The sequence below is a fragment of the Dromaius novaehollandiae genome, chromosome 10 (assembly GCF_036370855.1).
Source record: "Dromaius novaehollandiae isolate bDroNov1 chromosome 10, bDroNov1.hap1, whole genome shotgun sequence".
In the NCBI taxonomy this organism is placed as follows: Eukaryota; Metazoa; Chordata; class Aves; order Casuariiformes; family Dromaiidae; genus Dromaius; species Dromaius novaehollandiae.
The window spans coordinates 23,215,792-23,232,074 of record NC_088107.1 but is presented as its reverse complement, the minus strand read 5'-3'; the positions used below and the strand labels follow the sequence as shown (position 1 = coordinate 23,232,074).

Sequence of the window (16,283 nt, the reverse complement as noted above, 5' to 3'; positions counted from 1 at the left end):
AACAGCCTAACCTGTGCCAGAGACAACACGCTCCTCCTGCCGAGCCCCTACTTGCACCCTTTGGTAACAGCCTCAAGCCTGCCTTGTGTTTGTCATGCTTTTGCTGTCACCCTGTGGTGACCATGAGCAGCTGCACCAGTAACCTTGTCCTTGTCAACCAGTATCCCCACACACAGCTGAGAACAAATAGGTTTCTGCTGAGAAGAGACAAGATGCTTCTTTGAGGCTCCTTCTTTGAGAATGGGTCTCTGTAAAACAATTAGTTCTTTCGCACTGGTCTAACTCATGGCTGTGCAGGTCAGCTACACTCACAACACGCTATCTTTGCACCTGACAACAGACAAAGCTAGTAATTCGCTCTGTTAGAGCGGTGCCCTCTGCTGAAATAGTAGCAGTTCTACAACAGGCAAAGTGTTTCGTCCAGCCTCCATGATGCAATGAGCACACCGCCTCTCAGATCTGCTGGGCCTAAACTAGGATGGATCACAACCCAAACACCAGGCAAGTGAAGACAGTCCATTTAATACAGTCAAACAGAGGAACCACAACAGCAAAACGGAATAGCCTGAGGCATGTCAGGTGGGCAGGAACAAAACAGCGGGCAGGAGAATGTGCTGAAACATCTAAGATTGCAGAAATGCAGACGCCACATCTCCTGGAGCACAAGAGCCACCAATCTTTCTCTGTGCTGTGCAAAGCTCCAAGGTCTCGTCTCTGGTGGCCAGAGTGGGGAGACGGGGAAGTTGGAGAGAGATAACTGGAGCTGGAGAAACTGCCCTTAGCATGGTCAGTGTTCTCATCAAACAGGAGCACACAGCCACCTGCGAGGAAAGGAGCAGCCGCCCCAACCGCTCAGTGCCCAAGAGCAAAGCCCCAGTGCAGGAAAGTGTTTCAGGGCTGAGTCTCAGACCGAGGAGCATCACAGCTGCCTCAGCGCAACGCACCAGTCCAGACTCTCTAGACCAAAGCTAGGGAGCCCCACCAGCAAAGATGAGCTCCAGGGCAGCCTGGATGTCCCCTCCAGTGGCCTGCAGGGCCCGGAGGCTTAGCTCATCATCGTGTATGCCCATGTCTCGCAGCTGCTGAAGCTGTGGTTGCCACTGGCTCTACAGACAGGAGACAAAAGAAGCTAAGGGTAGGTGCAAGACTCCAAGCAGTAACAAACAGCCTTCTCCACAGCCTATGCTACTACACTGGATTCTCCCACATCTCTCTGTAGCTCACTATGGCACTGCTAAAGGTGCATCACGCAGCTCCTGAAAGCTCTAAGACTTGCTGAAAACTCCCCAGACCCACCAGCCCACCCCTTCCACACCCACCCAGTACTTCACGTTGCTCTCTATCATCCCTCCTGCAGGAAGCTCTTCTCCTCTGGTGATGCAACTTTCAGCTTGACATCCTGCCACACAAGGTGGATGGAAGACCCACTTCCACCCTGCAACACCCAGTGCAATATGGGACTTTCAAAGGCTCCCAGGGAAGAGGCTGAGACACTGACCTGCAGGCTGGGCTGCCCGGAGGCCTGCAGGGCATGTTGTAAAGCCTGGCTGAAGAGGTCATTGGTGATGGGTGTTCCCGACTGGACACTGGATGACATTGGGGAGGTCCCAGAGGAGTGGCCCTGGGAGGAAACAGGATGCATGAGGATCAGGAGAGCGCTGTCGTCACAAGAACCAGAGCCAGCACAGGGCAGCACCTGCGACACCCCCATTATTACTCCATACAGGTTCCGGGAGGCTGAGAGAATAACACAGCCAGGGCCCCCAGACCTGAGCAGGGCTTGCACTCACCCAGCAGCTGGTTTTATGGCCCCGGAGGAGATCCCTAGCTGCCGTGCTACCGTTGTACCTGAGTGCCAGGAGTAGGCGTGTGGGAGCTGCTCTCTGGGGTGCTAGCCAGGGCCAGGGCGGTCGCCAGCTCACTCTGGGTGATCGGCCGGGGTCCCGCAGCCCCAGAGTAGCCAAGGGAAGCTGGGCGGGAACCAGAAGCACTGCTGGATGGTGTCGATCTTGTGCTCTGCACGGAGGGGGAAAAAACAAAACAAAACAAAAAAAAACACCTCTGATTTTGGTGTCTGTGTCCCAGTAGAACATGGCTCACATGCTTATTCCCAGGGATACCTTCCCTACAGCACCTGAAAGTTCAGTGCAGAGCTTTCAGAAAACAAACATACACGACATTCAGGCACACTTTTTCCCAAACTCAGTTATTACAAGGCTACGGAAATTGACAGTAAATCTTTTAATGTACCATTCACCAGCTTATAAACAAAGTGTTATTAGCCAGTAATAAAACAACTAGCTGTTGACAAGCATTTTTTTCCTGCTTAAGTATTTAATTTCTCCTACAAAATATTTTATGCTTTTGAGAGAAAACCTCCACACGTTGCAGTGGAAGAAGGGCAGGGAACAACGCTCCCATGTTTCTCAGAACTGGGTACTCACCTGTACCCAGTTCTGGCTCTGCATGAATTTGACTAAGATGATGTTTACTCTGAGGACAGGTGCTACGCTTTGGGTTGTACCTCTGCTTTCTTCCCTTGTGCTCCTACCTCAGCACTCAAGCAACTCCCAACATGAGCAGCATCCAAGCATCTCACAATCATTGATATGGTCACAACATCCTTCGGAGCCAGACAGGCTCACGATGTTCACAAGAGGAAGACAGAAAGCCACTGGATTCTTTAATGGCCATGAGTTGAACCCATATTGCAAGTCCAAAACAGCTGCTCCACCCAGACCTGCCCAATTACCTGATGAAAGTCATCTTCTTCATCTGAGAGACCTTCGAACAGAAAGCCACCTGTAACAGAAAGGAAAATGAACAAATGCAGAGAACTAGGTGCTGACAGGAATCAATCATCAAGTGAGGATCCCATGGAGTCCAGAGGTGCTTGCTCCAGTGCGCCTGGCTCAGCTCCCACTAAAGCACTGTTCAGGAGAGGGGCCTCAGCATCAGCAAGCCCACATACAGCAGGTGGGTAGAAGACAGCTCAGGCCCATCGTTCGCACATGACAGAAGCCAAACACTCTGTGCCACCAGCCATGACAGAGGCTTGGTTGGGAGATGCCCTGAGACTGAAGTGGACCAGATGAGTCTCACACTTGGTGCAAAAATCTATCAAATGACAATGAACACTCCCAGCTCAAGGACTCAAAACTCTTTTTCTTCCAGCCTGGGGATGATCAGGTGTCAGTACAGTACAAACTTGTTTGCAAGTCTGCAGCACACCTTCTCTGCAGGTTCACTACACATCTGCTTGTCTGATGGCTGAACGTACCTGGCATATCCCGGTAGGAGCCAGACGACATGCTCCGAGAGGACGTCTCTGGGGCTGGGAGGGGGGTGCTGCCAGCCACCGAGTGCAGAACAAGGACAATGGCATTCACAAGGGCAGGGTGAGCAGGAATAAGCCTGGAGAGATGGAGTGGAAGAATGAATCACACACGCAGGAAAGCTAGGAAAACAGCATCTCAAAACTGGCACAAAACTCATGACAGCAACGGCAGAACTATTCCTGATGGCCACACACCACCACCTCAGATCCTGCCTTTGGCTGTCCAGTGACAAAACCTCCCAAGCAAGCCCCACACATAAGGGGCATATTCTCCCCGTTCCTATTCACAGCCTCTGTGGATCTGGCACCAGTGAGAGCCTGGATCTGAACACTGGGGCTCCTTCTTGACCCCATGTTGACTCTCCCATTTTACACATCTCCTGTATGCTCTCAAGGGAGCAACCATATCTGGATTTGAACCCATGCTCTGGATGCAAGAATGGCCCTGTCTCTCACAAAATACCCTTTGGTTTAGGCAATAGTGGAGGTAGATGCATATCAAAGCCCTAGGCAAAGCCTCAGCTCCCTCTTCTCTGTTGCTGAGGAAGAAGGGTCCTACCCTGAATCTCTTCTCTTCCACCCAGAGAAAAGGGGCTCATGCAACAGCGCAACACAGGCTTTGCCTAGCCACTGCACCAGCTCACGTGAACTTACGTGTCCAGCATGTTGGGGTCTGCAAACACTGAAAAGAGATCCTTGTCCTGCAGGACTCCTGGGAAGGACCAGGAAACACAACAAGTAAGAGACAGGATACAAGAGGCACAGCAGCCAGTCAAACAAGAACCATGGGAAAAACAAAAAATTTAATTGTCTTTCAGGAACTGAGTCATTAGCAGACACCATATATACTCTATTATTGTTCTGTCTAAAACCTTCCACTTCTCTCTGGAGAGACTCTACCTCACAACCACACACCCAAGGGGCAGAGCTTTTCCAGCAGATCCCACAGGCTGTGCTCAGGCACAATGAGCAGCTCTCCTTAAGGGCATAATCGCACCTGGTATCCAGCTTACCCCAACTGGCTGCTCACTGTGAGAGGGTGTGGCTGCATCCCATATTCCACCAATCTCATGGCAAAATGGCTAATAATTCGCTGAGCCAACACAAGAAAAGCTGAGATTTAATGAACACTTTGCAGAATGAAAGAGCACCCATTCCCCACTGCTCTCCCTCCATCCCTGTGTTCCCTACTCCTCTTGGAAGCTAATGTCCGTCCCCAAGCTTAACTACAGATCATCACACATTACTACCGACTCCTGCAGGCACTCTTACATCCTATGAAGAAAGAGAAAAGGCACTTTGTCCAGAGAAAAGTGCTCTCCTTTCTCCATGCCATGAATTAAACACTGACCATTTTTCTTTAGCTTTCTTCAGATCCTCTGGATCACATTTAGACTCACCCAAAGCAACAGGGTCACTGCTGAGGCCGGGAGTAGCTACAATGATCTGATCCAGTGACTCCTTGTTCCCTAGCATTTTGAAGACCTGCCAGAGAAATCAGAATGGATCAGCAGCATCACACAAAGGCTCCACTCAGCGATTCCCTCTTCACAGACAGGGGACAAACAAAAGACACCAAGAAGGAGAAGTATGAAGCCCCACTCACTGCATCTCTGTAGGCAGGACTGCTATGCAGGGCAGTGTGAAGGACCCGGAACTCCCGCACCGCTGCCACCTTATCCACCGGCTCTGAGGGGAAAAACAACAGAACAAAACATTGTTCTCTCTTTCTCAGGCAGCTTTATTAGCCATTTGGCCTGCCTTTTGGTCTTCCACGCTGCAGCAGCAATGGTGATTCTTTAATTCCCTGGATTCATTTCATCCAGGGAGGAAGGGTATGGAAAAACGGTTGCAAGTGTCTCACTACAGTTACTGCAGCCTATCAAGTAAATGCCCAAAGATGGTGAACACACTCCCAGCTTCCAGACATACAAAAATGTACACATATACCCTCCTACGCAAAAGGAAAGGTGTTGAAATAAAAGCTTTAAACTAACCCATTTTATTCTACAATTTGGCAGACAAGGAGCACGCACAAGCCTACGCACTCCTGGAGCTGGAGTAACCAGTCACTTTGTTTCCGATTCACTGGCAACACCCTAAAATTGGTCACAGTTCAATTAAGGAAGGAGCCACGTGATGCAGAGAGCAAATTTTCCCTCCTTAACTCTTCCATCAGCAAGAAAACATAATGCCTATTTGTTGCTGTTAGAAATGGTGAGTTCCAGCACAAGAGTGGACATCTTTGCAAGGGCCTCCTCCAAATCCCACCCCTGCCTCCCAGAAACAGGTCACAAGAGAAGCTGTTCCTCAGTCACAAGGACAGCAAACACATCCCAAGGAGATCTAAGGGCTACCCCACACTGTCTCCACCTCACCTGGTTTCTGATCAGGCTCAGGCCAGGACTTGCGCAGGACGTGAACAGTGGAGCCAGACTGGATGCCATAAAAATCAAGCGTTTGGTCATCCCTCAGCTTACGGCCACAGTAGATCAGATCTATAAGAGACATCAAACAGTTACAGCACACCTGGAAAGTCCTGCGGCCTTTAAGAACTGGGAGCTGTCTGGGAGTTGTTGCTCTGCGCACAGAGCCTCTACAATGGGCCCAGGAGCGCCGGCCTTTGCACACTGGAACACAGGGAAATCACAGAGCTGAACTGCACAGAAGGCGACAACCTTGCCAGCTCCCGCAGAACCACATTCTTTAGAGGATCTGTTCTCTCACAGAGATCTGCTTTGCATCACAGGCAAAGAGATCTCATAATAAGGACGGGTTTGTATCAGCAGGTCCTGCCAAACAATTTCCTGCTGATGAACCTGGAAAATAATCGTAATTTAATTACTAACAACTAGCACTTACAGAATACCTTTTGACTCGGACTTTACAGGCTACGTATAGAAAAGTGTTTTCAACTGCTAGAAGAAAAAGAACTTCCCAAAGCTCCCCCGTAGTGAGGGGCAGCGCACTGACACTGCAGGAGTACTGGGACTCCAAGTCGACGCTGGAACATACGCTATCAAAATCACAAGAAGCTACGACTGCAGCAGCATGGTAGAGTCCCAGAACTAGCTCTGAGCTTTGTGCCGTGCTCTCCAGTTGTGCCAAGTCTCCCCATCAGCCCAACATCACCACCACCAGGGACAGCATGACGCGTCTGGGTCCCAGCAGCATTCGGGAGATGATGGGAGAAGGCAAGCCCTTTCCCACCGTCCAGGAGAACTCGTCCTCTTCCCACCAAAATGCAGGAGCAAGAGCTGCCGCACACAAGGGACTAGCGGTGATCTGTGTCCCAGGAGAGTGGACGAGGGCCCCTTACACCCATGGGCTTTGAGCAAAGCCTGCAGTATGGGGTGGAGCCACCCAGGCAGAGGGACTCCCTGTCTGCCCCCAGCACAACCAGAAGAGACAAGGACTTTGGGGGAAGAAGAGACAGGGAGGGGTTTAAAAGAAGTTAAAAAACTACCTAAGATTCTATTGACACTTGATCCAAGTTTTTGCAGTATGACATTACTTCGGTATCATCAGAACACTTTTTAGTGGGAGGACTGCAGGTGAGTTGCATATAATTAACTCAGCACTAACAAGCTGCTTATTGCTGTAAAAAAACAGTTAGAACTACTGTATCACACCACTAACTTAAATGTGACCCTTGTGATGGACCTTTAACATGAGCCGTGCAGGTACCTACCAATGAGCTCAGGGTCTGGGACAGACTCCTGCAGTTTCCCGGTGATCAGCTGCTTCAGGTAGGAGATGCTGCACCCACCAAGCGGGCATTCTCCAAGCTCCGTCTCTGGCAGGCGCAAGATGGATTTGGGAGCCAGCGGCTGATCTGCCAGCTTCACCGCGATGTGCCACTCTGACAGGGACATTTCACCTTTGTCACTTAATGGCACCAAGGGTCAGAAAGCCAATGTTAGATCCACGAAGCTCTGTAAAGGGAAGAAAACAAACCGAAGTCAGACTCTCTTCCAGTCAGCCAGGCACCGCTGGCCTCACCCTTGCTGGGGTGCACACAGGGAGCTAACAGGAGGCCCGACCAAAACACAGTGAGGTTTTTTAGGTCCCTACCCAAGTCTTAAACCACCACCACCACATCTGAAAATACCAGTAAGGCAGAGAGCGGCTCTGCCAGCCACAACAGTCAAAACAGGAAAGAGAGATGCTGAGAACGAGGAAACAAGACTGGTCCTGGCGTCCTCAGCAGACACATCCACAGTGACGCCCGAGCCAGTCTCCAGCCCCAGGAACTCCGGGAGGAGAAAACAAGCACTGGGGCCCGCCCGGCTTCCCGGCGCAAGGAGGGTGGGGAAGGGAAGGACGGGGGATTACGTGCCCGCAGCTGCACAGCGAGAGGACTGAGCAGCGCCAGCCCCATCCCTCGGCGCAGCCTCGGGCCCCACAGCAGGCCGCTGCCGCAGCCCCAGCCCTAAGCCCCGTCCCCGAGACCAGGCCCAGCGTCAGCCACCGGACTAGGCCCCGACCCAACCCCGAGCCCCGTCCCCCAGAGCGGACCACAGCCGGATGCCGGGCCCCGGAGCGGACCGCGGCCCCGGCGCTCTCCACCCACCGCAGCGTCCAAGGGCGCTCCGCGGCTTCCTTCAACCCCGGGCTACGCCGGAACCGGAAGCACAGGCCAGCTGCGAGGTGCATCCTGGGAAAGAGAGTTCATCGAGGAAGGTGGTGGAGAATAGCGCGGAGCCGGCTGCCGATTGGTGGAGCCCTCGATGACGTCTCGAGAGCGCCAATGGGCGGGCGGCTGGGGGCTTAAAGGGGGAGGGCGGAGCGCCCCCTCCCGGCCCGGCCGCCGCCACCTGCGGCACCGCCCAGCGGCACTAGCGCCCGGAGCCCGCAGCAGGCTCCCGCAGTCCAGCTCCAGCTCCGTTTACAGACCCAGCTCCCTTGAGACTTCATGGCTTTCTGCCAGAAGCATTCCCTCCTCCCAGCTAAGGGGTCCGAAAGGCTCCCCGCAACACTAACCATAGCACAGATACATGTTCATTCTGTTATTTGCTGCTACCACTCTTTTCAGCAGGGAAAGGAACATAGAAGCAGAATGACCATGTGATGTTGTGCATGTGCAAGAGAAGAGGGTGAACTACAGAGCCTGAGCCACCAAGGAGGAGCCGCTTATTCCTAAAAAGCTGAAGAACAAGGTTAGGCAGGAGACAACATACAGCAAGAGATCAGAGGTCCATGGGCTATGCTCAGCATACCTCTTCAAACGTCCTTAACATCCTATGTCCTCCTTGTTCTTCACAGAAGTGAAGTGGCAGGTCATGCAAAGGTATCTACCATCCCACCCTCAACTTTTCTTACAAAGTAGGTTTCTCTAGGCACCTTGGACAACTTCCTAGAGCAGAAATGACCAGCTTCCCAGGGCTGCGTGTGCCCAAGAAAGCTTCAGTAATGTTTGCTTCTTCATCTTGTCGCCTTCTCCCAAAAAAGGGCAAGCTATTCCTCTGATCCCTAAAACCTGTGCCAATGTACCAGCTTTTCTGACAAGAGCTGTTTATGTTCTAAAAAAAGCCAAGTTACCATGAAAGTACAGAAAGGCTGCACAAGCCACATACCAGTCAAGTTTTTCTACTTAACAGTTCTTAAAATGGTCTGCACTGCACAAGGCAAGCACAGCCAGCTTAAAAAGGTACCATGACACATTGTCTAGTTGTTTCCCCAAATTTAGTTTTCTAAGTTTTAGACTTAAGCAGACAGCAACAGTCCAGGTTTGAGTCCAAAACTCACATTACACAGTACCCAGTAGCAGGGAGATCAAGGGCCCATTCTGAAAGAAAGTGAAATAAGCTTTCAGTTTTAAGACTCAGAAGTTTATTAGTTTTCCTACAAAGGAGTCAGTTGTGACAAACCTAAAGGTGACAAGTCTACTTTAGTATCATTTATCAGTGTTACATGTGAAAAGTGAGCAACATTTTGTCTAGTTTCAAGCCCCAGAGGGCGTATAGCAATGAGGAAGATGAACTAGTCAGCCACAGGAGGACTACAGCCTAAAAGGTTGCTATTTCTCTCTCCACTAATATTAGTAAACTCTAGTCACAGACTGGTCAAATTGTAGTAGGGCCATTAAGATGCACAGGGTATGTTACTACACAGTACCTTAACAAGTTAGTTAAAACATAAAATAAGTAACAGTCAAACAATACTGGTCCAACATGAAGGAAGAGCTCCCCAAGGACAACAGTTTGCAACAACTACTCCCAAACATTTGCCCCAACGCACATACTAGCGAGCAAGGCCCTCAGCAGAGGCCACCAGTGACTGCCAGCAGTCCCTTTAGAAGCACTTGCGATGGACAATAGAGGGGCCAGACTCATCGTATTCTTGCTTGCTGATCCACATCTGCTGGAAGGTGGAGAGAGACGCCAGGATGGAGCCACCAATCCAGACAGAGTATTTCCGCTCTGGTGGGGCAATAATCTTGATCTTCATGGTGCTGGGTGCCAGGGCCGTGATTTCCTTCTGCATCCTGTCAGCAATGCCAGGATACATGGTGGTACCCCCAGACAAGACCGTGTTGGCATACAGGTCCTTTCGGATGTCCACGTCGCACTTCATGATGGAGTTGAAGGTGGTCTCATGGATGCCGCAGGACTCCATGCCCAGGAACGAGGGCTGGAAGATGGCCTCAGGGCACCGGAATCGCTCATTCCCGATGGTAATCACCTGACCATCAGGCAGCTCATAGCTTTTCTCCAGGGAAGAGGAAGAGGCTGCTGTGGCCATCTCCTGCTCAAAGTCCAGGGCAACATAGCATAGCTTCTCCTTGATGTCCCGCACAATTTCCCTCTCAGCCGTGGTGGTGAAACTGTAACCCCGCTCTGTTAGGATCTTCATGAGGTAGTCAGTCAGGTCACGGCCAGCCAGGTCTAGACGCAGGATAGCATGGGGCAGAGCATAGCCTTCATAGATGGGCACAGTGTGGGTGACACCATCCCCAGAGTCCATGACAATGCCAGTGGTGCGGCCAGAGGCATAAAGGGACAGCACAGCTTGGATGGCCACATACATAGCTGGCGTGTTGAAGGTTTCAAACATGATCTGGGTCATCTTCTCCCGGTTGGCCTTGGGGTTAAGGGGGGCCTCAGTGAGCAGGACAGGGTGCTCCTCTGGGGCAACACGCAGCTCATTGTAGAAGGTATGGTGCCAGATCTTCTCCATATCATCCCAGTTGGTGACAATACCATGCTCAATGGGGTACTTGAGGGTGAGGATGCCCCTCTTGCTCTGGGCCTCATCCCCCACATAGCTGTCCTTCTGCCCCATGCCCACCATCACACCCTGGTGCCGGGGGCGCCCCACAATGGAGGGAAACACAGCACGGGGTGCGTCATCCCCAGCAAAGCCTGCCTTGCACATGCCAGAGCCGTTATCCACCACAAGAGCAGCAATCTCCTCATCCGCCATGCTGACTGGACCTAGATGACTGGAGACAAGCAGAGTAGGAACACTGAGGAGGCTCCACAGCTGCCCCCAGAGACCTGAACGGAGCAGAGACACTAGAAAGCCAGCCTGCCCCCTCCCCCAACCAGTCCTGCAGCCTTATGGACCTGCAAGAAGAGATGCTAAGGAGAATTCATACATTCCCCACCAACACCCCCTCCCCAGGGGGCATGAGGGGAGAACAAGGACCCTCACTACAAACCCGAGGGGAGAGCAGGGAGCCCCAACAGAACCCCCCCCCTTTCCCAGGGTCCTGATGGATCAGCAGGAAGGCCCAAGACAAGCCACCCTCTGGAACTGTAGGGAGCCCCAGCACTGACACCCCCCACCCCAAAGAGTGGACCAGAGAGGACAGCGGGAAGGGCCCACACAGACACCCCCCCCACCACCCTGGGGAACCTCAAGGGACAGCGGGGAACTCCCCTCTCCCCCCAGGGCCCAGCAGTACCGGGGAGCCAGAGCCGCCCCACCTGCGCGTTCCTCAGCTTCCCGGCGGCACCTCAGCAGCAACTGCCCAGCCCAGCCCCGCGCGCGCCCTTTTATATCCCCGGAACCGGAAGCCGCGCGCTCGCGGCGCCGTTTGGCTGGCTCCCGGCAGCCCGCAGTCCCGCCTCGCTTCCCAGCCGCTTCCGGGTGCGGGGCGGGCGGGGCTTCCTTCCGCCGGGGCTGTACCCGGAAGCGGGGCGGGCGCTTCCGTTGCCGGGCGCCGCCCCCTCGCTCGCCTCCGCGCCCCGTTTCCGGCCGGGCTGAGGAGGGGCGGCGAGGGGGGGGGGCCGCGGGCGGGGCCGAGGTGGCTGCGCACGGCCGGCGGCGACCTGCTCCCGCGCCCCCGCGGAGGTAATGGCCCCGCTCGCTGCGGCCGGGCGGGGGGGCTTGGGCGGCACTGGCGGGTACGGGGGGGGGAGGGGCGGTACCGGGGGAACGGGGAGGGGGGAGGGGCAATAGTAGGGAGCTGCGGGGGGGGCGGTACCGGGGGAACAAGCGCCGGGGAGGCAGGAGCCGGTACCGGGGGGTGCCGGGAGAGGTGGTACCGGGGGAGTTGGGGGAGGCCGGAGGAGACGGGACCGGAGAGGGGTGGGGGGCAGGAGGGGCTGGTAGCGGGGGAGCAGGTGGGACCAGTACTGGGGGAGCTGGGGGGGCCGGAGGGGCCGGTAGCGGGGGAGCTGGGGGGCCGGAGGGGCCGGTGCTGGGGGGCGGGAGGGGCCGGTAGCGGGGGAGCTGGGGCTCAGGAGGGGCTGGTGCTGGGGGGGTCAGGAGGAGCCGGTAGCAGGGGAGCTGGGGGGCCGGTAGCAGGGGAGCTGGGGGCTGGGTAGGGCTACGGCCTGGGGAGCAGGCATGCATGGGGGGCTGGTACCAAGCAGCAGGGGGTGAGGGGGGGGGTGCCAGGACGGGCCAGGCTTGGGGCAGGGGCTGGTCCCGGCTCACCAGCAGGCAGGCAGGGGGCTTGAGGCCTGGTGGGGCTGGTTCTGGGATGCCACCGGGGAGCAGGGCTGGCCGTGGGACAGAGCAGCCCTTCCTTGGGGCCTGGCCTCTCAGGGAGCGTGGGGGCCACGTCAGAGGGGGCTGGGGGGCAGAAGGGGACGTGAAGTGGTGGCTGGGGGGCAATAAAGGTCTCCGGGAAAAACAGCCAGTGCATTGCGAAGCCTTTCTGAGAGCAGAGAACATTAACAGGGTTGTTTACTACTTTCCAAAACCTCTCCCTTCCTCATAGCTGGAAGGAAGGCTTGCCTTGACTTCTAGTTTTACACTTTAACTCTTTCAGGTTGTTTACATTTGAAAATGTCTTTTACATAGCAAGAACTTACTCTTATTGCTCAAGCTTTTTCCAAGTAAAGGAACAAGTTTTCTGAACTATAATGATACTGCAAATACAGCTAGTTAACAATTCAAACGAGTGGCTTTTTAATTAAACTACTCTCCCAGGGATTAAAATCCACACAAAGGCTGGTGTATGAGGACCTGAAAGTTAAACTGAGTCCTTTCACTGCCTTGGTTGATTGAAATGCAAAAAGTAAGCAAAGATCCATGCTGCAGAGAAAAATGGATGTTAAAACTTGGAGTGGTCTATTACCGTTGCCTTCCTAGTCCAGATGCAGTTGTTTTCTTAAGCTCTAAGCTGATATTGTGACGTATTTAACTTCTGTGAGATGCATTTCTTTATTGACTTAAAACTCTCTGTAAAGTTGACTGTCTTTTCACAATAACAGTGATACTTGCGGAGGGTGTGTTTGCTGTACCCAAAATTCATCTCTTTGGCGGCCCTTGAGCTTTTTGTTCGGGTCTAATCAGAACACTTAGGAGCCGCGCATAAATCTTGCCATAACCTGTCGCGCGTTATTGTATCTGAGCTCTGGGAAACGCGCTGGGGCTGCATACCAGGGCGTTACTGCACCTGAGGTGTGTTTGCTTGACGCGTTAGCCACGTATCGGGTCATTTATTATTGCAATGTACCCGAGGCACGTATTAACTGCACACCCTGTTGAGCACCCCGAGGCGCGATAGATGACACCTCAACATGCTTCAGGTGCAACAATATACAATAAGGTGTGCGGTGGGAGTTGCGTACGTGTGCCGTAGCTTCTCTAATGCCCGGCGTGGTTTGTGGCTACTATTGCAATACACGTTCCAGTTCCTTGTTACTCGTACTGGAAATGTGTGCGTGGAGCTAGGCCAGATGGTGTATTGTGCCTTAGAAACAAGTGTAAGACTCTTTTCAGCTGCCAGGTAATGCATTATTGCTCCTGACATTCAAACCGCTAATCCACTTTATATTGTTTCATTTGCAAGCTAAAGCTGTATCTCTGTCTGCTAGATAAAAATGCTAATATGTCATTGAGGCTCTTCATTTTGGTGATGAGCAGTTGGATAGCACAGGAAACAGTTTGCAGAAGGAAAACCGAGTTTGGCATTGTAGTTTGCAGGCACTTTGTGGAAGAGACTATTTTAGTTTGTTAGAGGCAGCCTTTGACTGGCTCTGGGGATACTGGAAGCTGTCTTTCACTTTTGAAGCTGGGATTTGTTAGGATATTTGTTGTTTTAGAACAGAAATGTATCCATTTTGAGAACCTGTGTTAGCAGAATAGTCTTTTTCAAGTACTAGGTTTTGGTTGGCTTGAGTAACACAGTGCTGATTGTAAACACTGTGGTGGGAGGTGGCTAAGGAGACTCCTTAGCTTGTTTGTAGTTTGCCTTTCCTTTGTTTCTCGAAACTGTATTTTGCTATCAATGAACCTTGAGGACAGCAAGCGAGATCTGTTTAAGCTTCTTTTCGCATTAAGAAACAGAAGCTGAGAAAGACCCTCTTTGTCAGCAAGTCTGGTTTGTGACACAAAGTCCAAAATACACATGCTATTTTTAATGTTTGGGAATTAAAGGCGTAGTCGCCTTTCTAGGATTGTTGCAGATCTGAACTGTGTGGCTGACAGCAGTCAATGCAGTTAGTCTTTGCTCAAGAGGAGTCTAGTGCTGGCTCAGCACGGGTTTGCTGCAAGTCAAAATGGAGTGCTAGTAAAGCTCTCGGGGTCCCTTGGCTGGGAAAATCAAAGGGAGACCCCAGCCAGGGTTTGAGATCCACTGGCAACTCTTGGAATTGGAGACAGAAGTTGCTCAGTGCTTAATCATCCATTTCAGGCTAGAGCGATCTTTCTTTTACTCTTCTCTCACTTTCCTTGGGAAAAATAATAGTTAGAAATGTGGTTTTAAGAAAGATGTATGAAGAACTTATATAATGAAACCACAAAATAATTTAGAGACAACTAATATGCGATGAACTCTTGCACATTTTTTAATAGAAGTATAGTCAAGGCTATCATCCTGGGTCTCTCCTTGTAAGGCAGTGTTTTCAGAAGAACCAGAACCTTAATGTTAAATCTAATATCTCAAAAGTAATTATTTAGTAAATGTGGAAGGCTTTGGTCAAGAATGAACTGCTGGGACAGTGGACAAAGGCATTTCAGATGCTGTCTTTGGGGTATATGAAACTGAGGTTATAGCAAATGTGTTCAGCTTGAAAATACAATTAAACAGTCTGAAAATTGAATGCAAGTTTGAGCCTGAGGCTGTTAAACATGAAGCTGATTGTTTCACGGTCTCCTGCACAGGAAAGAGTATTGGCATTGCACTCTATTTATCCTCTTCCTGGGGAAAAGATGAAAGCATTTTATATTCATACAGACAAATATTTGTCTATCTTTCAGATTCTGCCGATCTCTCAAGGTCGGGGCTTGAACCCTGCCAGATAAAGTCAAAAACGCCCCCCTCTTTTCCCAGCCATGCAAACCGCGGGATGAAGCTGGAAGCTGTGGTCGAGCAGCTGCAGAAGCAGCAGCAGAAGCAGCAAGCTCCTCTGCAGATGGATTCCAGGGAGAGACAGCAGAGGCAGATGAGGGAAGCCCAGCTGCTGTACACTCAGCAGCTGGCAGTACAGCAGGCTGTTCTAGCAGCCACATCTGGCAGGGCTTCGGGCGGCTCTGCTGTAGGTCCTTTGGCCAGAGGCCCACCTGCAGCTGGGGCTACGCGAGCTTTTGATCAGAGCAGCATGAATTCAGAGCCAGAAGAGGAAGAGGAGGATGAGGAAGAGGAGGAAGAAGATGAGGAAGAGGAAGGGGGTTTGGAAGGTGGAGAGCTTGAGGATGGCGCTGATGTGACTGGAAAAGACACCTGCACTGCTCTGAAATATTTTCATGCTCCCAAAGTTACCCATCACAACCAAAGAGTGGCTTCTACCTCTAATCCTCTTCCAGCTTCGGGGCACCAGCGGGGACAGCAGGGGAAAGAAGAACAGGGTAAAGACACTACTAAGCAAACGTATTCTGGTTCCCCATCTGGGCGTCAGACCTGGAGACTGGATGAGCAGCTCAAGCAGGTCAGTGTTACCATTACTACTTTCCAAATAAGACTGGTTGTGTTCAGGCAGACTGAGGATTTCTTTAGCCCAGTATCCTGTTATAAACACTGACCGTCTGTGAGTGATTTGGAAGGGCATATGCAGAGCGGTACTTCCCTAGTGCATTCTTTCAGGTTCTCCTTTTATAAAATGAGATTTGACAAGAACTTCAGATGCTTTACTGGTAGAACAGGTAAAAAAACCCCTTTCAGCCCCAATCTGTAGCAGCCTTTGTGAAGAGGAGGAGGACTGTGGTTCTGGCTCATTTGTCTTCTGTCTCACTGCTGCGGAGCCGTTCAGAACAAGGCAGGCTGGTGCTGTATTTATTTTTGGTGCAGACACTTGCCTGCTAATATCTCGCTCAAGTTATTTCACCCACAACTATAACCTCTTTGTATAAGGCCTCCTGGCTGTGGTGACTTTTGGGCGGATTTCTGACTGGTGTTCTGGTGATGGGCAGAGAAGACTACATGTTCTGCCCCTGCTCCTGTGAGTAAGGAGAGCCATTTTATATTTCGTGAGTGGGAGCAAAGGCACTAACTTGCTATTGTTTGGTTATGGTAGGAGATTAATGGTTGGCTTGAATGAAGAATTACCAC

The 16,283-nt window shown here is 52.0% G+C and overlaps 3 protein-coding genes across 6 annotated transcripts in view; 1 reads left to right on the top strand and 2 right to left on the bottom strand.

The window, feature by feature from the left end:
- Window positions 1-506: 506 nt before the first annotated feature.
- On the bottom strand, window positions 507-7,999 carry UBL7 (ubiquitin like 7). The gene is made up of 11 exons (XM_026115909.2): window positions 7,911-7,999; window positions 7,029-7,272; window positions 5,716-5,835; window positions 4,944-5,026; window positions 4,738-4,822; window positions 3,992-4,049; window positions 3,281-3,414; window positions 2,753-2,802; window positions 1,849-2,016; window positions 1,499-1,621; window positions 507-1,106 (listed from the first exon to the last, which is right to left on the bottom strand). Exons 2-11 carry the CDS (start codon window positions 7,210-7,212, stop codon window positions 969-971), a joined length of 1,143 nt encoding a protein of 380 aa, XP_025971694.1. The 5' UTR covers window positions 7,213-7,272; window positions 7,911-7,999; the 3' UTR covers window positions 507-968.
- A 1,147-nt stretch (window positions 8,000-9,146) lies between these two features.
- On the bottom strand, window positions 9,147-11,430 carry LOC112992293 (actin, cytoplasmic type 5). Of its 2 annotated transcripts, none has more exons than XM_026115287.2 (2): window positions 11,247-11,430; window positions 9,147-10,781 (listed from the first exon to the last, which is right to left on the bottom strand). In XM_026115287.2, exon 2 carries the CDS (start codon window positions 10,760-10,762, stop codon window positions 9,632-9,634), a length of 1,131 nt encoding a protein of 376 aa, XP_025971072.1. In that variant the 5' UTR covers window positions 10,763-10,781; window positions 11,247-11,430; the 3' UTR covers window positions 9,147-9,631. The 2 variants fall into 2 exon arrangements, with proteins under 2 accessions (XP_025971072.1, XP_025971064.1); XM_026115279.2 differs by having other exon boundaries at window positions 11,269-11,428.
- A 51-nt stretch (window positions 11,431-11,481) lies between these two features.
- ARID3B (AT-rich interaction domain 3B) overlaps window positions 11,482-16,283 on the top strand; it is a 42,626-nt gene continuing 37,824 nt past the window's right edge. The window contains exons 1-2 of one of the 3 annotated variants that reach the window (XM_064517614.1): window positions 11,482-11,635; window positions 14,996-15,663. In XM_064517614.1, the coding sequence (XP_064373684.1) occupies window positions 15,085-15,663 (579 nt within the window). In that variant the 5' untranslated portion in view covers window positions 11,482-11,635; window positions 14,996-15,084. Of the gene's footprint in view, window positions 11,636-11,801; window positions 11,823-14,995; window positions 15,664-16,283 lie in introns of those variants that run through there. The other 2 variants (XM_064517615.1, XM_026115296.2) reach the window with 2 other exon arrangements.